Source organism: Mytilus californianus, unplaced genomic scaffold, assembly GCF_021869535.1.
Source record: "Mytilus californianus isolate M0D057914Y unplaced genomic scaffold, xbMytCali1.0.p SCAF_2, whole genome shotgun sequence".
NCBI lineage: Eukaryota > Metazoa > Mollusca > Bivalvia > Mytilida > Mytilidae > Mytilus > Mytilus californianus.
The window spans coordinates 114541094-114566722 of record NW_026262668.1 but is presented as its reverse complement, the minus strand read 5'-3'; the positions used below and the strand labels follow the sequence as shown (position 1 = coordinate 114566722).

General features: G+C 32.3%; 1 protein-coding gene across 1 annotated transcript; it reads left to right on the top strand.

The window, feature by feature from the left end:
* Positions 1-6982: 6982 nt before the first annotated feature.
* On the top strand, positions 6983-19372 carry LOC127727769 (uncharacterized). The gene is made up of 7 exons (XM_052234885.1): positions 6983-7018; positions 7570-7574; positions 11584-11900; positions 14264-14839; positions 16267-16310; positions 18425-18502; positions 19329-19372. Exons 1-7 carry the CDS (start codon positions 6983-6985, stop codon positions 19341-19343), a joined length of 1071 nt encoding a protein of 356 aa, XP_052090845.1. The 3' UTR covers positions 19344-19372.
* Positions 19373-25629: the final 6257 nt, after the last annotated feature.

Here is a 25629-nt window from a genome sequence, read left to right as displayed (position 1 = left end):
TCCAGAAAACATAAAAGCGCAAAAACCAATCGATAAATATACTTCACACCAGGGTATTTTTTTAACAAAAATACATGTTTTATCGTTAAACATATTCCCACTTGTATCTCAAGTATTAGAAAAAGGACATAATTGTCTGACATATTATCATAGTTCTCTCACGTTACAAGTCGTCACTGTTAAGCTGCTGTCCAAATATGAAATTATTATGCTCAGTAGTACTGGAGATATGTGTGACGAACAATATTAAGTTCATCCAACATACTGAAATACTCCAATATGCTAGTATTGAAATACTGAAATAAGGAAATGCCTTTACCAAGTCAGGAATATGACCGTTTTTTTTCCATTCGTTTGACGTATTTGAGCTTTTGATTTTGCCATTTCCATTTAATAAAGGACTTTCCGTTTTGAATTTTCCTTGGAGTTCGTTTTTTTTTTTGTTATTTTTGTTACTTTTTACTCAAAATATTGGCAAATTAGAAGATTTTCGAAATGGGTGTCTGATAGATTCGAAATTTGTCTACACGTTACAACTCATCACTGTCACGCTGCTGACCAAAAATGTTGTCATTCTGTTTAGTAGTCCTTGATAAAAGTGTGACAGAAATATGTGTTTGACGAATGGATAAACGGACGGACAAGGTGAATGCAATATAGTTCCTCTGCCTAAAGGGGAAAAGGAGGGGGGGGGGGGGGGTTAATAAATGTATTCCAATTATTACTAAAATTTCACAGTGTGTGTTTGCTTCATTGTACACTTAAAGGTTCAAACAAAATTACGGCGTATGTCTGAATCTGTAACTACATTTTATATGAATAAAGATGGCTCAAAACAGCAATTTTTGCTGATCTAAATAAGAAGTATATTCTTAACCAAAATTTTATTTTATTGAAAGTTAAGCTATGATATATGTCTTTCAGAAGAAGAAAAAAAAAATCGACGCAACATTTTACAAAACAAAATGCTCTATTAATCAAAGCTGCCTTTAACATTTTTTAAATACAATGTACATTGTTGTAAAATCTTAAATTGTGTGTACCATTTAGACTCTATATAAATCAAATTCCAGTAGCCTTTAACAACTTCGAATGTTTGCTCTTTGAGTGTCCTTTTTAAAGAGAAATTGGCCCTACCTCTTTCCATATTTTGTGTTTTATTGTTACGATTTTTTTTTCTTGAGCATATATTTTTTGTGTTTTATTGTTACGATATTTTTTCTTGCGCATATATTTTTTGACAAATTTTAGCTTTGATAAATTTAAATTTATTTTATATATCGACAATAACCTTAAGTCTCTTTAATTCATGTCAAGACGTTGTAAGCTTACAAACAAAGATAACTCAGACACAGTTTCGTCCGTCTCATTTTTAGACAAATACCCCGAATTTGACTCCAGCGGTCATCTTAAGATTTCCAGATAATTTAATTGGACAAAAAAGGGGATTTCTACATGCTGACGCCGCATTACATGGGTCCTTTTGGAGTTGCCCAATTTGTGAAAAATTTAATCACACTTTGTATCCCGAAAATTTTACCACATGTGTGAAAATGTCTGCGCTTCGGAAGAAGCAATCATCCAAATTTACGATATCGACAGAGGAATGGAAGAAATGGTACCCTTTTCGCCTACCTGAGACAAATTGCTGATATTGAGCCAGCTCTACTCATACTTTGTAAAAAATCATCGGTTTCTGAGGGGAAAAATGATGAGCCCGAGTTATTTACGAAGTAATGATTTCAACTTCACCACTTGGAACTGTTGTTTTAATAGCTTCCTTGTCAGCAGCAACCCTCTATCAAGGAAATCATGATAGGAAATACAAGCCCTGTAATATCGTATCAACAAGGAGATATATACTCCGTATGCAGCCGCTGCTGGAATGTTGCTACATAAAAATGGAAAGTTCACAATTGGGAAGTTGAAATCATCTCTTTTGTCTTAAAGTTTTGTTGAATTTCAAACAACCCTCATTTTCAATTTCTAGATGTAAGTCAAGATATGAAGCAGACTTAACTGTAAAATTACAGATTAGACTACTTTTCTGCTGTATACATGTATATGATATATAAGTCTGCGAAAACATGTAGCGAGTGAGTTTAAAGAGTTGATCATATTTAAGATATAGAGTAAATTTTGAAATCCTAATAATTGTTCATTCCTTCCAGAAAACATAAAAGCGCAAAAACCAATCGATAAATATACTTCACACCAGGGTATTTTTTTAACAAAAATACATGTTTTATCGTTAAACATATTCCCACTTGTATCTCAAGTATTAGAAAAAGGACATAATTGTCTGACATATTATCATAGTTCTCTCGCGTTACAAGTCGTCACTGTTAAGCTGCTGTCCAAATATGAAATTATTATGCTCAGTAGTACTGGAGATATGTGTGACGAACAATATTAAGTTCATCCAACATACTGAAATACTCCAATATGCTAGTATTGAAATACTGAAATAAGGAAATGCCTTTACCAAGTCAGGAATATGACCGTTTTTTTTCCATTCGTTTGACGTATTTGAGCTTTTGATTTTGCCATTTCCATTTAATAAAGGACTTTCCGTTTTGAATTTTCCTTGGAGTTCGTTTTTTTTTTTGTTATTTTTGTTACTTTTTACTCAAAATATTGGCAAATTAGAAGATTTTCGAAATGGGTGTCTGATAGATTCGAAATTTGTCTACACGTTACAACTCATCACTGTCACGCTGCTGACCAAAAATGTTGTCATTCTGTTTAGTAGTCCTTGATAAAAGTGTGACAGAAATATGTGTTTGACGAATGGATAAACGGACGGACAAGGGAATGCAATATAGTTCCTCTGCCTAAAGGGGAAAAGGAGGGGGGGGGGTTAATAAATGTATTCCAATTATTACTAAAATTTCACAGTGTGTGTTTGCTTCATTGTACACTTAAAGGTTCAAACAAAATTACGGCGTATGTCTGAATCTGTAACTACATTTTATATGAATAAAGATGGCTCAAAACAGCAATTTTTGCTGATCTAAATAAGAAGTATATTCTTAACCAAAATTTTATTTTATTGAAAGTTAAGCTATGATATATGTCTTTCAGAAGAAGAAAAAAAAAATCGACGCAACATTTTACAAAACAAAATGCTCTATTAATCAAAGCTGCCTTTAACATTTTTTAAATACAATGTACATTGTTGTAAAATCTTAAATTGTGTGTACCATTTAGACTCTATATAAATCAAATTCCAGTAGCCTTTAACAACTTCGAATGTTTGCTCTTTGAGTGTCCTTTTTAAAGAGAAATTGGCCCTACCTCTTTCCATATTTTGTGTTTTATTGTTACGATTTTTTTTTCTTGAGCATATATTTTTTGTGTTTTATTGTTACGATATTTTTTCTTGCGCATATATTTTTTGACAAATTTTAGCTTTGATAAATTTAAATTTATTTTATATATCGACAATAACCTTAAGTCTCTTTAATTCATGTCAAGACGTTGTAAGCTTACAAACAAAGATAACTCAGACACAGTTTCTTCCGTCTCATTTTTAGACAAATACCCCGAATTTGACTCCAGCGGTCATCTTAAGATTTCCAGATAATTTAATTGGACAAAAAAGGGGATTTCTACTTGCTGACGCCGCATTACATGGGTCCTTTTGGAGTTGCCCAATTTGTGAAAAATTTAATCACACTTTGTATCCCGAAAATTTTACCACATGTGTGAAAATGTCTGCGCTTCGGAAGAAGCAATCATCCAAATTTACGATATCGACAGAGGAATGGAAGAAATGGTACCCTTTTCGCCTTCCTGAGACAAATTGCTGATATTGAGCCAGCTCTACTCATACTTTGTAAAACATCATCGGTTTCTGAGGGGAAAAATGATGAGCCCGAGTTTTTTCATAGAAAGTCTCGTCTTTTTTCTCTTAAAGTTCATCGAAAGGTACCAAGACCTAATAGATAAATAATACTGGATGGTCTTGAGTTATAGATTCTAGGCGTTGATGTTGTTAATCTTTTATTTACTTTTTTCAGCTTTCCCTTTATTTGTCTATGTATTTTATGTTATTATGTCCCTTTTGGTCGTATGACTCTTGACGTAACTCGGTAATTCGGCTTTCGGGGTTTGACTTTGGGACTGCCTCAAGCGGGGTGGACAAGAGGGACGATTAGAATGCATGAAAACGTTTATAGTGTTATTGTCATTTGGTAGGAGAGAGGCGAAAGATATCAAAAGGGACATTCAAACTCATAAGTCGAAAACAAACTGACAACACCATTGATAAAAAAGACAAATACCAACAGACAAACAGACAAACAACAGTACACAAAACACAACATAGAAAACTAAAGACTGAGCGACACGAACCCCATCACAAACTGGGGATAAATATTCGTATTCATATTTTACTTAGTTGGCACTTGTTTATCGTGAAAGTGTGTATATGTCATTGTCATTGTCATTAACTTTTACTATACTATCAACTACAAAAACGTTCTTTTTTCTATGTTTGATTTAATTGTATCTTTCTTGGATTATCGAAGTCAGTTGTGTTGTATGTATATGATGAATGTTTACACCCTGTTGTGTGCTGGATATCAAGTAGTGTTACGTTTACTCATTATGGCTGTATCGGTGATTTTTAATTACATTTTTTTAGACCTGATCTTATATGCATTTAAATTCTTTTTAAGTTCCATCAATGTGTATCTTGTGACGAAATAACACAGTTCTTGGATCGAAACTTTACATGTTATTGCCACGTCAGTTTATACAATACTTGTATTGTAAAATATGTTTCGTCGAATGGGTTGTATATTTTACTTTTGTTTACATGTTTATGTGAGCAATATGTTTTGGGTTTTTTATTGTAATTCTATCAATTGGATCATTGTAGATTCATCAACTTGGTACTCTGTATGCATTGGACTTAATAAAAAGTATAACTACTGATAAAATTAACAGTATCAATTTGACTGCACCAGATTAGCATTTCGACAATAGATGTCTCTGCAGTGATGCACGAGGCTAAACTAATTTGAAAATCCAAAAACTAATACAAACATTAAAAAGCCAAAAAGGATCTAAATTTTATCCAAATCCGGACAAGAAATCAGAGTTATGCTTAAGGGAGATATACTTCTAAATCTAAAATGATTTCCATCATTTTATAAAGGCAAATTTCACCAATCAATATCCGTATCTTTATGCTTGTATTAAAGTACTTGCTACTTGTCTGGTGATACACTAGGGGACTAACAGTCCACCAGAAGAGGTATCGACAAATGATAATACTGACATGTAAATAAATGATGATTTATGTTTATTTTGCTGCAAAATTTTGACATAAAGCTTTATCACATTATTACGATCTAAATTTATGTTTTAAGTTGGCATTGTAGGTCGTTGTAGGTTCCATCCTGATAGTATGCCTTTGTAATTCTCATGCAGAGAAACACATCAAAGAAATGGCTTTGATCTCTACTCTCATACAAAATACCAATAATGTAAGACCTAGGACTTATCTGAAAGTTAAGTATGAATTTACATGATTAATTTCTTAGTATGTATACGTTTCTTAATTGCATTTGCGTTCTCTATACCATATATACTCTGTTATCGGGAATGTTTCCTTTCCTACTATTGAAAAACAATCTTTATATCTATGTAGCAGCACAAAATTGATAAAATATAATTTCATTTTTGGCCGGGTTAGACGAAGTCCATAACCGGCTTATAGTATGGTGATGTTATCAGGCGGATGGTCGGTCAGGCGGACGGGCCAGGAAAAGTAGGTATCTAATTTGTATAAACAAGTCATCCATTCGTTTTCAATTCAGATATATCCCTAACACTGCACAGGAAGATTGCATATACGTTGAAGTTGTTTACCTGCTGTTTTGGAATTGTTTTAGGAGCGTTTATTTTCTCTTTTTCCCGACTTTTGGATTTTGGTCATTTTTCAGTAAAACTGATGAAAGAGGGTACAAGTTTTGTGTAATCAACTCTACCTACAATTTTCAACCCAGATCCCTGAAACTTGACAGACAGATTGCACATATGTTGAAGACTTTGTCCCATTTTGAGTCGGGTCATAGTATGGTATTGTTTAGCAGGCGGGTGGACGGGCGGTCGGATGGGCGGGCGGACGTTGAAAAGTTGGCACCTAATTTGTTTGATCAGATCCTTCTACAGTTTTCAACCCAGATTCCCGAAACATCACACGAATAATGTCATCTACCGCCTAAACGTTTAATTAATTAATACCAAAAACAACCTCAATACTTTCGAGGATGGTTGAAATCTAAATTGAAAGTTTCATGAAATTTTGTCTATTTACTCAACTTATTGGTATGTTAAATTATTCATCGCACAATAAAATACCCCATTTTAGCATAAAATCTACTTAGATTGCATATACGGAATATCTTCAGTAACAAATATTCATAATTATAGTTTTGAAACATCAAAGCCACGACGTATTACCCCTAAACAAAAGTATATCTTCTTACATCATTGCCCTTTGATCATTGGTGGACACGTGTGTTCTATTCATGTTACGAAAGTGCACTCGAAAGAATGTTTTACTAAATAGAAAAGATAATGTTTTACGAAAATTTGGTTTATAAATCGGATACACATATTAAGAAAAAACATCATCCCTTGAACTTCCAAATTTTTGGCTATTTTTACAGATCTTTTTTTAATACTTGTACATGTTTATTGTTCTCGATGTAATTCTATATTTTGGCTTTCCAAACATTTGGCATTTTTTGTTCTCGATAACAAATGTTTACTACAATAAACACTGTGATCGCTGCAAGGTATGGCTCACTTCACTTCGTTATTCTTTTTGGGACGTCACATGACATTCTTCATGTTGTTAGCTGTTGAGATTTTGAAATGCAGTATTGCTTTGTACTTTACAATAGGAGACACTATACAATTATAATAAATATGTTGTATTTTCATTTTCAGAACTTCCATTATCAGAATGGCCAGGAAATCACAGCAACAGAAAGAGAAAGACGTCTGTCAATAGAGGTCTTTTAAATCAACGTCTACTGGAAGTATTCTCTAAAATTGCTCGCCAGTTGTGTTACGTTTTTCTTGTTTTAATTATATGCACACATAATGATGTAGAAAAATCATATTTACAAAACGAGAACATAAGAAACCAGTTGACTCCGATATCCAAGGTATGCATTTGATAACTGCTCGTAATTTGCTTATTTTTCTCATTCATATACTTTAGAAAATGTTTGCTATTGCTATTTAATATTGACCACATATCCCGACCTCGTGTTCATCATGTATTTGTGTTGTCTGGTTGTGTGTATGAATATGTTTTTAAAGAATCCACGGATATCTTGAAAATGACTAGATGTAGTTTTTAGATGCAGTCAAATTGCAGGAAAAGAAAGTTGAAAAATTGTGTTTTTATCTAAATATCTTTATCTCAAGGTTAAAATCTTGTATGAACATTCTTTACCACAGACAATTTACTGCAGAGTATACAAGAATTTTAAATATTTAAGTGATACTTTGATAAAGGTTTCAAACAAATAATATGATCTGTAGATACTGTAGGTACTTGACTAAATATGGTTCATTTGCATATGATGATTTTGAAATGTGTAGTACTTTACTTACATTCCGAAATACGGAGATAAATAAATACATCAGTTATTCAGTTGGCACCCTCATAACCGCAGGTAGAAAGCATCATCTTTATCATCGATTTTTAGGAGGATTGCACAAAGTGCATATGGGCTTATAATACGGTGATGTTTCGGGAAGGCGGGTTTCGATGAAAAGTTTTAGATATTTAACTCTTTCCACAATTTTAATCGCTATCCTTGAAACTTAAAAAAAAAAGATTTCAAACAAATTAAGTTGTGCACCTACAGTTATAGATAAAGGCAACAGTAGTATACCGCTGTTCGAAATTCATAAATCGATTGCGAAAAAAACAAATCCGGGTAACAAACTAAAACTGAGGGAAACACATCAAATATAAGAGGAGAACTACGACACAATATAGAATTGATTGCGAAATTTCCCCCATTTTTAAGACTTGGAAATTTAATATAATTTTTTAGCAAGAGAATGTTACTTATTTAGTTTAATAAGCTCGTCATATAATTTTCAATCCAAACTCCTCACATTTCCAAAATGCAGAATTTAAGTGTCAGTATACATCTCTTGGTGCTCGGTGGAAGTATCCCTTATGGAGTCTCCAGCCAGGTTGATGTTAACAGATACTTACTTCTTACAAAGAATCCCCTTAGGCAGAGATAATTAATGGTAAAATACATGACATGTCTTCAAATGATTAACAGACACCATCGTAACTTGGTTTACCACTACAAACATTTTGAACGGAATTTTTACGGAATTATTGTTCCCTTTCACTAGAACAATTCTAGCAGAAAGTGATTGTGTACGACGAAAAATATATTATATTCAAGCTATTCTACACCATTTATCAGCAAAATGTTCGTTGATATAAAATATCACAAATTAAGATTTTAATGTGTATTTGGGGACTATGTTTCATATAGAAAAAACTTAACTTATATGAAAGGATATATTTACTAAGTTATTTTTCCCTTGTGGTTGTTAAAATCGGAAATTACGTTTTTCAAGTATATCAAAAAACATCTCATGAATATAAACAAAACAAAATTAACTTGTTTACACTATCATTAACAGGTCAACAACACAAATGATATATGGAATTATTTGAATGACCAATTCATTAATAAGATATTCCCAAAAAGATTGTCAAGTGTTGACGTAAGATTGGTTTATGACAGGGGATTTATGGACGATGACTGCAGTTATAAGATAGGTCTTATTCAATTACGCCAGGTTAGAGTAAAGGGTAAGCTATTTTCAGTTCGAATGAAATTTGTCCCCAAAAAACATAAACATTTACTCTTGTGAACATTGCGCAGTAATTAGACTTGCCTGTATATGTTAAAGTGAATTAAATAAAAATGGTCATTCTAATCGGTTAGGTCAAACATCATCAGTAACATTGTTATGACAATTTAACGTTAGATATCACATATACGTTCGAATTTAAAAAATCGTTAAGCATTCTGCGGAATCCTGTGTATCGCCAGCGATTGCTGCTGTCAGTGTAAATATGTAATGTTGGCTGTAAAAAGTGTGTTCATTTACCAATTAAATACAGAATTAAAAAAACAAGAAAAAATTGATCTTGAAGATTACCGTTTTGGCAAGTTTTTTTAAAATACTTAAGCCACAGACGACGGAATATTAAGTCGCTGACATCAATAATACCTGCTCGACAAAAATGGAAATGTGTAGGCAAAACAACGATCTACGGTTTTTCTAAGTGGAAAAAATTAAATGAAACACTCCTTATTGTAATATTGCAAATGAATTCAGAGAAGTGTTCAAAAGTTTCTTCTTTATCCATAGGTAGGGTTTCAACACTTCATGGAAAATCTTTGTAGCAGTTCTCAAATTTTTTGAAATTGTAACATATAAGAGTACTAGGATGTACAAGGTATTGGTCATTATAAATAATGTGATGAAACAAAAAAAAATTTTTTTATTTAGATATAACGTTCAATTTCATTTAGTCATAGGAAAGTGTATAGTTCCAAAGATCATGGCGAAAACAGTCAACTTTTGTAATATGGGCTATGATACTAAAGACGCACAGGACACGGGACATTTTTGTCCAGGTAAATATTGTGTCTTTAAAATAAATCTTGAGAATTCCCAACATGTTTTTAAACATTAGAATACAAACTCATCGAAGATACTTGGCTTGTGATACCCTCGGGGATGAAACGTCCATTTGTAGTGGTATCGACACATTGCCTGTAAGAACTCAACAAAGACAGCAGGCTCATTTGGTATGCCAGATGCGTGTTTTATCTGCATAAGAAGCTTCAGTGGCTCTCGAATAAAAACAGTCGGGAGGCTAAATCAAATCAGAAGTTGAACATTAAAAACCAAAAATACCGAAAAAAATATGCTTAACACGTCTAATGCAATCCATGTCTGGTGTAGAAAGTCTTATGGATAATTCAATATCTTATAAACAGTAAAGGAAATGGTTTGATAAGGCCACTATTTTTACCGTTTGAATTCGAAAATTAAAAAGTATTATAAATCTACTAAATAACATCCTACAGATGTTCAAAGGACATAAGTCTGTCGGTCAATTTTATATTTTAGAATTTTGTCTTAAATATTGGCATTATGGTTTCAAACATTTTGCATTAAGTGTAAAACACCAAAAAATGCCTCATTTTGAAATTGTGTCATCGATTTTGATATATGAGCAAGAGCTTTACCCAGAAAGATAGTTATTACAAAATGATTTTTATACTGCAACTGTGGTAATTGAGTAGTCAAATTGCCTTAACCTTATATTCCTATGTGATATACAGTCGCTGGCCATATACATCGTCTTGTTTATGACGTTGACAATGCGTTTCCGTGTTTTAATGACGTCAATAAAGTATATAGATTCGCTGAATATTTACGTCGTCCGATTCAAATTCAAAATTGATGGTTTTTACCAAAAAATATTTCATTTGGGAACAGTTTTAAGAGCTGCAGTATAAAACAAAAAACCATACAGTGTCTCGAAATATAAGTTTTATTTAGATTCGGTTCGAAACAGAATAGAAATGCTAGCATCGCATCGCATTCTACCTGTGTTTATGCCTTGTTCAAATAAATTCTATATTTCGAGACAGTTTATGGTTATCTTATATTTGCAAAGATGTAAATGTGTGTAAAATATTTATTTATGTTAAGCTCTTACTTATAAATTCCGACCAAAATTTGGCGTTTAAACGTTTATGACGTCATATGGATTTCAGATTAAAGTAAAGGGTTCATTTATCAAATGAATTAATATAATTTTGAAAGGTTTGAATAAGATTATTATTTTTATTTTAGGGGAGAAATATTAGCTTTCATCATACCTTCTACTTTACAGAAAATAAACATATCAATGATATGTCATGTTAACACATAAGTGCTGATTACTTGGTTTGTGATATCATCTTCGGGGACAAAATTTTCACCAGTGGCCTCGACTAAGTGGTTTGAAAAATAAAATGATACCAGTCATATAGTTTGGTACGCAAGACTCGATTTTCTTCTACATAATACTCGTATTTCACTTCAAAAGTGCAAGTGCTGAAAAATTGAACAGTAGCAGTAGTTACAGTAGTTTTTCATGATAACACCGTAATACGAAATATTCTTTTGAAGATAGAACTTAAAGATTCTAATTTATTAGATAAACTGCTTTTCTCTTAAAGTGCTACTGTTTATTTTAGGATGGGAGCCATATACAGAAGCGTGTTTCTCGGATGGATTTAAATTTTATGATGACTTTGCTACCGGATCAGCCCATTTTGTTGGCCGATTTGCAAGATATGCTGGTGGTGGCTATTTAAAAGTCTTAGATCCTACCAAATCAGAAATACGGAATGATATTCTGAAATTAAAAACAAACAATTGGATAAATGACAAAACCCGTTTGGTCGTTGCTGAAGGGGTGGTTTTAAACATCAACACCAAACTTTACACAAGCTTGCGAATTTTGTTCGAACTACCCCCATGGGGAAATGTAGAAGCTTCGTTGGAAGTTAAGACAACTCAGTTGTATCCATACATAAGCACATCCGACTTTCTTGTTTTAGGCTTGCAGCTTTTATTCCTTTTAATGACATTTTATCGTCTCCTTTTTCTGGTATTTTCAATATGTAAAGACAATAATCGGTCAAGATACACGACTGAACACTTGGTTGAACTTATGCGTGTTGGATTATGTATAACTGCAATAGTATGCTATATAATAAGAATAGACAAGACTATATCATCTATCGAGGCGACATACAACACTAAAGGTAATTTTCAGTTAACTCATCAAAGTTTCCGTCTGTGTGCCCACAGCCAAACATGTACAGCCATATCACTAGGTGTGCGATGCAACTCTGACAGACTGACCATGTGCTTTAATCTGAAAGTCGATAGGCCCACATTTCACAATTTAGAAGTTATGAATAAGTTTTTAAACTACATAACTGTTTAATTAGTCATAGCTGAGATACTAAGTAAATAACAATTACACAACATGGTCCAATAATACATATAGAGAAGCAGAGCAGCAAATCAAAAACATATATCATTCTGACTTACAGAAATTAAAGAACTTTCAATCCTGAAATTGACAGGATACATCGTAGGGAGGAGGACACTCCGACCAATAATATATCAATATTGTATAAGACTAATATTAGGCTTTACGTCTCAATTTAAATATCTGATATTTGTTTACCTTAAGTACTAAACTTTTGGTCTGATAATGCGTCTTCGGCATCCAACAAGTATGTCGCTGACCTAAAGTTGCTCTTTATTAACATAACAAGGGCTTGGTGTCTGGATTCAGATCTCATATGCTAATTGACGTTCACTCATATACCCGGTAAGTTGGCGGTTTATACCTAAAGATTTTCCTTTTTGTAATACTAGTGAATTGTATAACATGTTTATGTGCATTCAAACCTCCCCCTGATCTGGGTCAGAGTTGAGACCACATCAGAACAAACTGTTAAAATCAGTTGGAAATGGCATCATCATCAGATCTGAACTAAGCATAAAAACAAATAGCAAAAAGTAAAAATAAAACAAAGCAAAAAGGCTAAGATTACTTGCAGTTTCTGAGAGTTAATTCAAGTCCGAATTTCAATCAATAAATAAAACCAGATCTTCTAACTAACGACGTTATAAGCAGTCAGATGAGCATGACCTAATGTAATGCCAAAGGCTTATTATTTTGGAAGGGATGTTGGACCATAAGTATCAAAACTTTATTTCTGGAAGAAAATTGTTGTAAGCATTGATTTTGACGGGAATAGTAAATGTATTTCTAAAAATGAAAAAGAAATTTAAAAAGATTGTATTCTATTGTCTTAATTGTGGATATATTTGTTTCTAAAAAACAATTCCCAATTAAAATTTTACCTTGGATGTTGTTTTCCCAGTAAAATTGGTACCGTTAATGTTTTTAATCCTAAGAATATTTTTTGAAGAGATGCGAGAGTACCCAAAGGACATATTAAAGTTATACGTCGAAAATAAACTGACTACGCCTTAGCAAAAAAAAGAGGGAAAAAGACAAACAACCGTATACAAAACACACACTGAAAACTAAAGACTGAATAACTCGAACCACACCAAAAACTTGGGCTGATCTCAGTTGATCCGGAAGGGTAAGCAGATCCTGCTCCACATGTGGCACTCGCGTGTTGCTTATGCAAGCTAAACCCGGTGATCAGTCCAATTCGGTAGGTCGTGTTCGAGGAAAAGATAACGTAACTATGGTAACGACAATTGGAACATATCCGTCGTCATCTGTTAAACAGATATTCCATAACCGTCAATCAACTCGTGATGGCGTCCTTACAATTTTCAAAGGGATGATTTCGACTTCACCACTTGGAACACTTGGTTTTAATAGCTTCCTGGTGAGCAGCAACCCTCTATCAAAGAAATCATGATAGGAAACGTAAGCCCTGGAATATCGTATCAACTGAGAGATATATACTCAATATGAAGGCGATGCTGGAATGTTTCTACGTAGAAATGAAAATTTCACAATTGGATAGCTCAAATCATCTCTTTTGTCGTAAAGTTTTGTTCTCAATCGACCCTCATTGTCAATTTCAAGATACAAGTCAAAATATGAAGCAGACTTCATTTCGAGGCCTTTTATAGCTGACTATGCGGTATGTGTTTTGCTCATTATTTAAGGCCGTATGGTGACCTATAATTGTTAATTTTTATGTCATTTGGTGTCTTGTGGATTGTTGTTTCATTGGCAATCATATCACATCTTCTTATTTTTATATTAACTGTGTATGTTGTTTCCTTTAGTTCGATGGGATATATGCGTTCAACATAGTCACCAAACTTTGAATTATTTAGTGAGAGGACATCATCTATATAGCGGAAAATGAAGTTAAAGGATAATGCTACCTTCTTTTCATTCTCTCCATTCTTCTTTTTCTTTCTTAAAATGACAGAAAAAACTTCATTCATTCACCCAATTATTTTTATATTACATAATTTATTTTCGAAAGCTGTTTGTTTTTGAGTATATATCTTTAGAACAGTTTAAGACAAAATTTATTCTGTTGATGTTCAAACATCAGTCTGATATACCATTATTTAAAAAAAAACTGTATATCATATTGTTTTTCTTTTGTAGAAATATTTGTTTCCTTTGATGATGTGAATGTGTTTGATACATTTTACAGAATGTTCATGTCAACGGAATTGTTTTTAGCAATAGTGAAACTTTTACAACCACTTAGTCTAAATTACCAACTGTTTGTGATGCAGAAATCTATTAGTTCACACAAGAATGAAATACTATCATTTGGTATAATGGTTTGTATTCTCATGACATCATTTGCTGCTTTTATGTACCTATACGGTGACTGGACATTATATAAATTCAGAAGCGTTTTAGCTTCCTACTTGACATTACTACAGGCATTTCTGTCTATGGTCCGGTTTAAAGAAGCTTTCCACACGACTGATGTAGTCTTAGAAAGCATGTTTACCCTTTTCTTGTTTTGTTCGTCAGTCCTTATCATAAACATGTTCATCTCGATGCTTAATGAAGGATTTAAGACGGTCAAACATTTCGGCCACACAAATGGTGTTACAAAATTTGATAAAGACCTTAATGAGCATTTTTGGTGGAAAATGGAGAATTTTCGGGAAATGTTTAGCTCCGCAGATGAAACCCAAACAGAACGGAAAAGAAAATACATTCCAGGTAACGTAGATCCGTTTTAAATTAAATGGTATTATTTCAGGGGAGTGTAAATAGAGATAGTAAAACAAAAAGTAGTTGACAAATGCAAGAAACAACTTGTATAATTCTCATTTACAGAAAAAATAATGCTGTCAATATAAAGGGAAAAAGTCCCTTAGAAGAAAGTTTGCTGCAAGAAAAGTTCAAAATATAATAAAGGCAAAATAAGGTAAAAACTTGTGTTAACCGTTTCCCTACCTACCCTTTTAATGCCTCAAAATGCCTTCCGTAAAGTTTTTATTGGCTTTTTTGAAATTTTTGTCAAATTTGTTTTTAAAATGCAGTTTTGCATGTGAGCCATCTTTTCCGTCCGCCGTCACTTTAATTGTTTTACAAAAAAATTGGGCCACGTTATTTCAAACTCAATAGGAATAATTGTATGGAAAGGTTCTCTTTTATAATTCTTATCTTAGTCATGTGCAATTGAAATAAACTTGACAATCCTTAGCCGTCCAATAACGTCACGTTTGATGTCTACAAAAAAAATCATATTAACCCGACAGGAATAGTTGTATGAATCTCATTTTTTTCACATTAAAATGTTTCCCATCTGAAAGTGAAAAAAACTAAATTTTAATTTCAAAGACTATATTTCGTCCTAAAATTGGTGATATGTATGGTAGTTTTGGGTGCCGTATAGGGCTACCTAACATCACACGGGATATTTCATTTTCATCTTTGGTAAAACATTTATTACAAATAAGTCCTGTTGTTACCTCGTCTGTAACATTCCTTGATTTTCACAAAAGGTAACCATACAGTTACCACATGAGCAGCTGGGTACACTTACAGCTTTGGTAAGGCTAAATTTAAAAAGTAACAAAATGAGTTTGATACGCACAATCTATTTAAACAACACATTAAAGGAGCAACGCTTTTATTTACTGTTTTTTTTTTTAACTAAAAAAATTACAGGATTTGCTTACTCTTTCAGAGCACCTGAAATCAATCTAGTTTTCATCGGGGGTCGTGTTGCTGCGTCTTTTTGTTTTCTATGTTGTGCTCTGTGTGCTGTTTGTCTTTTCGTCGTTATACGTCTTTCGTCATGGAATTGTCAGTTTGTTTTCGACATATGAGTTTGAATATCCCTATGTTATATTTTGCCTCCCTTTTTCTTCTTTTCGTTATCAATAAGTGTTATTTATATGATTCATATTACTTAGTCTGTAGTTTAATATGTCCTGTTTCTAGTCTTAGATCAATGATTTTGTTTTGTCAAGAGTTCTTATTTAAGGACTATGATGACCCCTTGGTATCTTCAAACTTTTATTACTCATGCTCATAGGAAATTAAGTCAAAATATTTGTTTATGTTTATTGAAAGAAGTACATTGTAACTCATGTAATTAGAAGATATAAGAGACAATGAATTAATTTTATTGATTATAGATAAAAATGGAGTTACCAGAAATTCTATGAAACTGGATAATCAGGTAAGATAATATCATAAAGAGAAATACACATATAAATACACAACTAATATTTCACTATAACTGATATCCACTGTCACAAAAAAAGTGAATAACAAAAATACCGAACTCCAAGGATAATACTTAACGGAAGGTATCTTATCAAATTGCAAAATCAAAATCTCAAACACATCAAACGAATGGAGATTAACTGTCATATTCCTGACTTGGTAGTGCAGGCATGCGGCGAATTACATTGCAATGTAATGCATTATATTACAATTACTTTGACAAAACCATGCTTTAAAATAACAATCACAATTACATGCATTTATCAAAGTAATGCATTAAATTACAATTACTTTTGCAAAGTAATGCTTTGAATTACACATTACATTTGTAAATTTTATTATCAAGTGAAAAGAAAATTAAACATTTTAAAAAACAACATGAAGTCACAAAATATTCTAGCATATGCAGTAACTGTTCAATCTCTCTTTGGTTTTAATGTTTCAAGGTATACATCTATGTGCTTTCTCTAAAAAGAAATTACAAAGATGAATTTAATACTTACTTTAATATATAATGTTAACTTTACTTTTATACATATAAATTTGTTTTTTTAAATTTCAATCAAAAGATTTACTTAGAATTTCTTTCCTAATAATATAATAAACATAGAGCTTAATTCTAATATGACCATGTGTCACAATGGTGAAAAGATTGATTGTAAAACAAACTAATTAGTGTTTTATGACAATGTTCAATTATCTGTTATTTAATCATGACATGGTATTCATTGGTCTTTTGACAACAATTGGAACACTTTTACAGTAATGCTTTTCAAATATCGTTTTATGCAGGAAAATGTATGAAATAAAATGAATTAAAAAAAAAAAAACTCAATCTAATATACAATGTTGTGTTATTCATTTAGAATTGTAATTTGGTCATTCTTGTATTATAAAAATTCTACTTTAGTTACATCTCCAACAAACTGTTAAAGATATATAGTATGTGAAAAAAGTAATGCCATGTAATGCAATGTAATGCATGACATTACTCAATTTTTTGTTAAAGTAATGCATTAGATTACATGTAATGCAAAAATTGCTGCATTACACATTACATGCAATTACTTGGAAAAATGTAATGCATTACCATGCATTACAATTACAAATTTGCATTACCCCATGCCTGCTTGGTACAGGCATTTCCTTCTGTAGAAAATGGTGGATTAAAACCTGATTTTATATCTAGCTAAACCTCTCACTTGTATGACAGTCGCATTGACAACCAGCATTCCATCATTGATTTAAGTGTCTATCGAATGGTGAATAGTAAGAACCATTCAAGTTCAGCAGCCTTTTATGTATCTGATTATTAAAATTTAAAATATCATCAAATATTAATTTTTATGACGTGGGTGACGATGATAATAAACACTTTTTACCTGACAAAATATTTTAAATAATAATTTTGTATAAAATATATAGTTTATTCATAGTATATAATAGGGGTTCAATTTGATGAAATAAATTCAAAATAAGAAAACCATAACATTGTCTTTGAATATAAAATTCAAAAATGTCTAAGATCAACTTTGACAAATGAGTTACAATGGTTTTGCATATTCAGCAATCGAGGTTATTTCGGATAAAGATCATGCATTTTTTTAATATGAAGCGGACTACCAAAAAAACATTGCCGCAAATACATTGTATTTCTTATCGTAATGGAAAACCAACGGGTTAACGTATAGTTAATGTCATAGACTAGGTTTTTTAGAAGCCAGTAACGATATCGTTAACCTGTTTATTGCGCAAATAGCACAGTTGCACTATAAAATCATACTTTAGACTTTAATTTTGCAGAGTTATTGAATGTGTAATTGAACTTATTATATTCATTGTTTGAATACATAAAATAGAACAGATTTAGATTTGAAACAAATTTAACAGAGACAATTATTATCAAAGATATGTCATCAACACAAAACTCCCTTAACTACAAAAAAAATGATTTTTCAAAGACAACCAGTCTTTAGATGTCAGTCCGTCCCTTTAATTATCGATCATTAAACTTAATCATTATTACTCTATCGTTGTTACAACAATGTTGATTACTTGATGTTTTAGGCGTATGTAATATGTGAAACTGCAATACGAGCACAAGAAGAAGAAAGAAATTTCAATTATGTTTGCAACACTTTATCTGTAAGTTGACATTAAGTTACCTTAGATATTGGGTATTTAAAACCGATGTCCTGTTGACATTCAGACTAAGATACGTGATTCTTAAAGATAAAGTGAAACAGCAAAATTAGATCTACAATTAATTCAAATAATCAATATTTTCATCCGAATCCTTACAGAGGTTATTGCCTGTAAATTACAATTTTACCTTCCTCCAACGACAACATCAAGAACAGTATGTTTTCTGTCTGTTCGTCCGCCACAGGCCGTCCGTCTGTCCATCCCGTATCCCGTGTAAAGCTGTAGTCACATACACTAACTTGAACCTTCGTTCACATTTTTATTAAGATGTGAACCTTTTACAAATATAGGCCAAGTTAGGATTAACCAAACTTTAGAGGTTCGGTAAACATCGAAATATGATAGTGCAAGCAGGGCATGGTGTTTACAAGACATACTTTCTTGTTGGCTATTGTCTTGAAAACTATAATAGATAGTTCGACACTGTGAACAGCAGAAATTATTAACTAGATAAGTTCTACAGAAAATAAAGTGATGTAAATCGTCAATTTACTCCTTATTATGTTAGTTTTCATTGAATGACACAACCATTAAAAAAAGACATTCTCTAGGTGAACCTGAAACAAACACTTGGTGAGTGAAAATATTGGCTTTATGAGAAATACGAAGAAAACAATATTCTTGAAAACTACTGAACCAAGTACGTAAAACTCGTAAATGTGTGTAATAACAAAGCATTCCTTTTTAACAAATGATACCATTACTAACTCACAGTCCTCTTTTTTTTTGGAAAATTTGATTAAAGTTGGTGAATTTATTTTTGTAGGCATTGATGAAATGAATCTGGCAATAGTTTTAGTGGACATTTAACGATTTAGACTATCCAGTCGAGTCTCTTCTATAATGTCGACATAGCGATATCTTGGTTTGACAGTATAGAACTTGTGTAATAACTATAACTGTTTAAAAAAAAGAAACATTTGTAGAGTTATGTTCATCGTGATTATTATCCTCTTTAGATGCATTATTTTATATGAATATGTTGATGAGAAAACAACAGTTATTGATTTAGAAAAAGAGAACAGTGTAGTTGTAGTTTAACAAAACAAAGTTCCAATGAGTTGATTTTTCTATATGCAAATTGGTTTAAATATACAGAAAACTTACTAGATGCACTAAATATTAAAGTCACAATTAATTTCTTGTTGCTTTGGTATACTATTTGTATATCTAAACAAAACCTATATGATATACATAAGTTCCACAAGACTATCAAATATAAGTAGTTGGTTTTTGTTTTTAAAACAATACTTTTCAACTAATGTTTTTTGTTGTTGTTTTTTTTAATGAAATTGGATTGTTTATGACATATACAAAACTGCATTTTTTTATTTCAGTGGTTAGCATTGAATATTATATATATATATATACATATATAATGTCTAAAAATAGCAACAATCAACATCCAATCTATTTAGGCGTGGATCAGCTTGTATGTATATATATATATATATATATATATATGTATTGCATGCACACGTATAAAAATTGCGGTTTTTATCCAACGCAATCATAGGTTTGAACGTTGTTTTCAATTTGGACTTGTATATATATATATATATTATATGTAGGACTCTAAAGTGCGATATGGTACTCTAAAGTGCGATGGTCACGCTAAAGTGCGATGGTCTACGCTAAAGTACGATGGTGTCTCATGCTAAAGTGCGATGATTGCTAGTTTGCTAAAGTACGATGGTATAGCACGTTTAAGTGCGATGGAACAATAGGGTAAGGTTCGAGGGCTTAAAACATTCAGTAAAGTGCATGGATGTTAAAAACAAGTCTTTTTGCAAAAGCTAGTATGCTAAGGTATAACATATGTAATAGGCTTTATGATTGACCGGTAGGCTAAAGTGATTGTTTCTAAATTTAGAAGACCGACCACGCAATCATTGCTAAAAGGGTAATTTATGTGTCACAAAATACTGTATTTCTTGTAAAATGATTTTTTTTGCTTTCGTATCTAAAAATATTTGGATAATTGGTGTAGCTTGCCGCTCACAAAGTATATCAATAACTTTACAGTCGTCATTGTAAATTACAAATACAAAATGCATTCATTGTCGGAATAAGTAAGTTAGTATTTATTGATACAAGGCTTCAAGCTTAAATGCGAGAAACATGCGATATTCGCCGAGCTTTCTCCTTTTTCACAAATACATGTCATATTTTCCTACATTGAACAAGCTATGTTTTAGCTGACAATTTATAATTTACGCTTAAAAAACATGTACCTTTATTTTACCGACGTTACATTTCAATAAAATCGGCAATATTTTGATGGGAACCGCAAAGTAAACTGCAACGTAAACAATGATTTAAATGTATCCGTTCGCTTCCAATAGAAGCAGAATACAGGATACCTATGCATATACTATTTTGTATCTATATAGTAAAATGGTCGACTGCAGGACACAAGTCCTTCTTCCAACACCCCCCAAAAAAAAACACATTTGCTTCAGCCGACAAAACACGGTTAGGTCTGAAATTAAGTCATGGACATTTGATTTAAAAGTTGTCTTCCGGCATATTCATTTTTGGTTTGTATAAACAACTGTTAACGTCATAATCCGACTACGTTTCTTACGTCTATACTTTCGCAGACCATCGGACTTAAGCGCAGACCATCGCACTTTAGCGTGACCATCGCACTTTAGCGTCCCCATCGCACTTTAGAGTCCTACATATATACTCTAACTTTGTTAGGTCGATTTTCTAGGCACTTTATAAATATTCTAAGGTCTGGTGTTTCTTAATTATAAGAAATCCGATGGACAAGGTATAATTTAAAGTTGTCACTACACATAGGCAGACATATCTCATTTTAATTCATAGTGATTGTATGCTTCAAAAATAGAATAGCATCCTGTAATCTACTGAACAGAAGAGTAGATGATCATTTCTGTACACTTAAATATATTTCATGTATTGTGTTAGATGTCCTTGTTTAATACCTACGAGAAAGTAACACCTCCCGAAACGAAGGCTGATTTTATAAGCTATAGTTAGAGGACGGTATAAGGCGTCTGCGCAATGCTAGGCGGTGTTGTCGTAGAAGGTAGAAGTGAAAAGTACGGGCTACAGCCCCGCTCGGGGAGGAAGTAAAAAATCAGATCTACAATAACATTGTTAAGTCGATTTTCTAGGCACTTTATATATATTAGTTACACAATTGGCTAGTGACCTAATACGATATATATGGGGTCAGTAAATTCCATATGGGTTCGCTTTCACCCCATATGGAATTTACTGAGCCCATATATATCGTATTAGGTCACTAGCACACTGTGTAACGAATTTAGCTTGCCGACTATCTTAACATGTGGCATTTCGACTAATGTCTCATCAAAGTGATCAAGTCTTCAATTTAAATAACCTACTTTCATTGGTCTATACAAAAACAAATGCCAACTGCAACTATTTGTTAGCTTTTAATGTGTTTTCTACATTTATTTCAATCGTTCATCATCAATTTCTTCATATGTTGTCTGGGTGAATCGTTTCAGATTTTTCCTCGACGCCGTGTTATTTTTATAAAGGGACGTAACACCACTACTAACCGTGTATTAAAATAAACCACGCTTTCTAACCCCATATGAAATATACACGATCTCCACGCGGTCGCTTTTAACCAATAATATTCCTAGAACTGTATAGAAGGTAAGATAAATATATATATAGGTATAGGTGGTGTAGTTACGACACTTTCACGTCAGTCACTTCTCAGTCCTTACAGATGAACGGACGTGCTGGATCAGCTCCTTATTATCTGCTAGGTACAAGATGTTACGCTGACCAGTTGGTTCAACGACTTTACGTCTACAGTCAGTAAACTAACTCAACGCCGTACAGTACAACAAGTTAATATTGGACGCGTCAGCATGCACTCTAAAACCCGTTGTGGATGGGGGAGTGTAATGTCGCGCTGACGTCCGAGAACCCTGTATCCGAGGTTTTTGGTAAAGGACTATTCGTTTGTGACAGCACTAACCGATATCTGCAGACCACCTTGAACAGGTTTCCTGTAGACATCTAGAACTGTATCCACGACTCATCCACCATTAAAACATCGACGTGCATGGTTAGCGGACTGCCCAGCTGATCAACCTGGCCCTGGAAGCAGCCGTTGTAAAGTAAACAACAAACCAAACTCAAAATAGTCAACAAAAGAAATCGAACCAGCAAAACCAAAATGGCCGCCTTTTCCAGCTTAACGACAACAACAAAATATTAAATGCTCACCAAACGCCTTCGGGCACCGAGCCGACCGTGCGAGGGCTTACCAGCCAGTCAAGGTCGTTAAAAACCACCTAGTTAAATACGACATAAAATACTGAAAATAGCTATTCATAATTAGAACTTGAGTAACATCTTTGTTGATATTCTTTGCAATCATTTCTGGAAGGTCATCGACAATTGGCTGAAACAGCAGCAATACAGTAGTTTTTCCAGTCAAATAATATCTATGATTAATTCATTTTTATTATGTTAACGTAATATGTTTGCATTCCTCTCATCAGGTGCATAAAAGGATTTCTATGAATAAAATATTTCCATACTAAATATATTTGATATCATTGATTTAGTATTTGTGAATGAATTGATCAAGTCTTTCGTTTGATTTTTCAACAATTGAGACTTGTTATGGAAGCATCTTGTAATCGACAAAAATGTATGGTATTTCAAAAATTTATATGAATGGCTTTTCCTTTAACAAAAGTAAAAGAGTTTTTCTTTTATTTTTTGTTAACAAATTAAGGTGAATAAACTTATTAACAAATGATTAAGCAAAACTAACATCTTGTTTGATATTTATTTTCTCAATTTTTGGGAAGTCTTTATATTCGATTATTGATACTTAAGCGTACAAATTAAATTGTTATCTATTTTGTTTTATGTATATAGACTGTTTCTGTTGTTGCTATTTTAAATTGTGCTCTTCTTATATAATAAATGGCTGTGTATTATAAAAGCAATTCAGGAGCACAGTAGCCGAAACTCAAGTGAAAGAAAAAACTATCTATTATTGGGACGTTTGCCCTATACCTTTTTAAGGTGGTACATAACACTACAGGGATATCAGCTGAACGTTTTAATCACGTTCTATTGTTAAGGAAATATTTAGCTTATTAATGATCAAAATTAGTGTTTGTCAAAATGCAATATATCCAATGAAATTTTTTGGCTCTAGATTTTTTTTTTAATTTTAATATTTCTGTCAAAGGGTCAAAGTAAATATTTTGTCGAACTTTTATGAAAATTTAACGAGCCAAATTAATTTTTGTCAAGGTGTTTGGTACAACTTTAAAGTCAAATTATGGAGTTTTTTTCGGATATTATTGAGCATTATTGTCGGATGTTTCAGAAAATATAAGTTTAAGTTGTGTGGTATTCAGGTGTCCAGTATTACATCAGTAATTGCTGTTTTTCATATTTTTACTGATAATTTGGTGTTGATAATTATTTGTCACCGTTGAATTTCTGTATAAAATGTTAATGGGCGATTTCGAATTTGTCGTTTGTTGTGCGTTCAAATGTTCGAGGACGTATGACGATGTCTAATTTTGCTTCATTTGCGTTGTTTAGTCACTGTCTTGATGACGTTTTCTTTAATAATATTTTAAGCAGCTACAAATGTATGATACATTATTATTATTATTTAATATTTCAGATATAGCTATGCATTTATAATTACCAATTTGATTGATATACATGGTTTTTTTTTTATGTAAATGAAGTTCATATTTTAGAAATACCTAGCAAAATTCCAGGTTCATACATTTTTTTTTTACATTTATGAACAAAAACGAATACAACATTTTTGAAATAATTTCATGTATGATAATGACGAATGGTAGTGTTGGAACAAAAGAGACAAAAAACTAATGGATATTTTGTTTTATTGACAATCAAACATGTTTTGAAAATCTATGTTGTATTGTATCTACAAATAAGTTGATATCGTGTCTTTTATCAATACTTAGCTATCAGCCCCATCGTCATATGACTTGTCGGATGCTTTCATGTGAACCATTGTTATTTATCGTGGAGTTGTATCTCCGTAAAAACTCCCACGAGAACATATTGGTACTATCTTAAAATATACTTGTATTAATTGAAGACAGATGTTCGCTCGCCAAAAAAGAAAATACGAAAACCGAAAAAAAATGTACAGATGGAACATTAAGTTTTGTTAAGTATTTAAAAAAAAAAACCGCATTCACATCGTTTAATGACATATATCTGTTCATGTCATATTTATGCCTGTTTCCTAATATTTCAAGCTTCGGAATAATACAGAAGTATTGGTAAAATATCAATTTCAACTCAATCGCTATGATTTTCAACTGATTACATCTACATTCCCTTTTATCTAAATACATCATGCAATGCATTCAAAACATTTTCGGGTACTGACTAAAATTTCACATTCTTTAACAAATTCGATCTCACTATTGACTAATTCAAAATTGATAGAGCTCTCGGTATCATTAACATATATACATTTATAAGTGTTATTCTTCCATTAATTCTACTCGTAAATCTGTATACAATACATTGTCATTTGAATTCGTTCCTAAAAACCTCATTCATTAGTTATTACATTACGTACATCACATATGATCACCTGGCCATTTCCATTCCAATTTACCAACACAAGTTTATTTATTGATGTAAATCTATTGTTGTCATCTATTGGTGCTTAATTTAGATAAAATAATGACTGATTGGATTTCAATAGTGCATGTTGCCAACGTAAACAAATCAACAACCAGGAAGATTTAAACATATATTGAATTTATTGCGCACTCATATTTTCTAAGTAATGTTTTGAAAATTAACATGAACTGACATATTTGACTTTAAGAATGACAATTGCAGGCGCCTTGTGCCAAGGAATAGACAACTTTATCGAATGTTCAATAGCCGTGCGAATAGCTTTTTTTCTGATACCTGTGGCTGTTGTCCTTCAAGCATTTGGCGTAGGAACAGCGGCATGGTCAAATTCTGATTCTTCGCGTCAAGGTCTTTGGAAATATTGTTATGACGAAAGACAATTTTCGTGC

Bases quoted from the DNA above. Each gene is read 5' to 3' on its own strand.
- LOC127727769 (XM_052234885.1), top strand. From the start codon at position 6,983: ATGGCCAGGAAATCACAGCAACAGAAAGAGAAAGAC. The intron at 11,901-14,263 runs GTAATTTTCAGT...TTTCTTTTGTAG, and splicing joins GGCGACATACAACACTAAAG to AAATATTTGTTTCCTTTGAT. The intron at 16,311-18,424 runs GTAAGATAATAT...TTGATGTTTTAG, and splicing joins CTATGAAACTGGATAATCAG to GCGTATGTAATATGTGAAAC.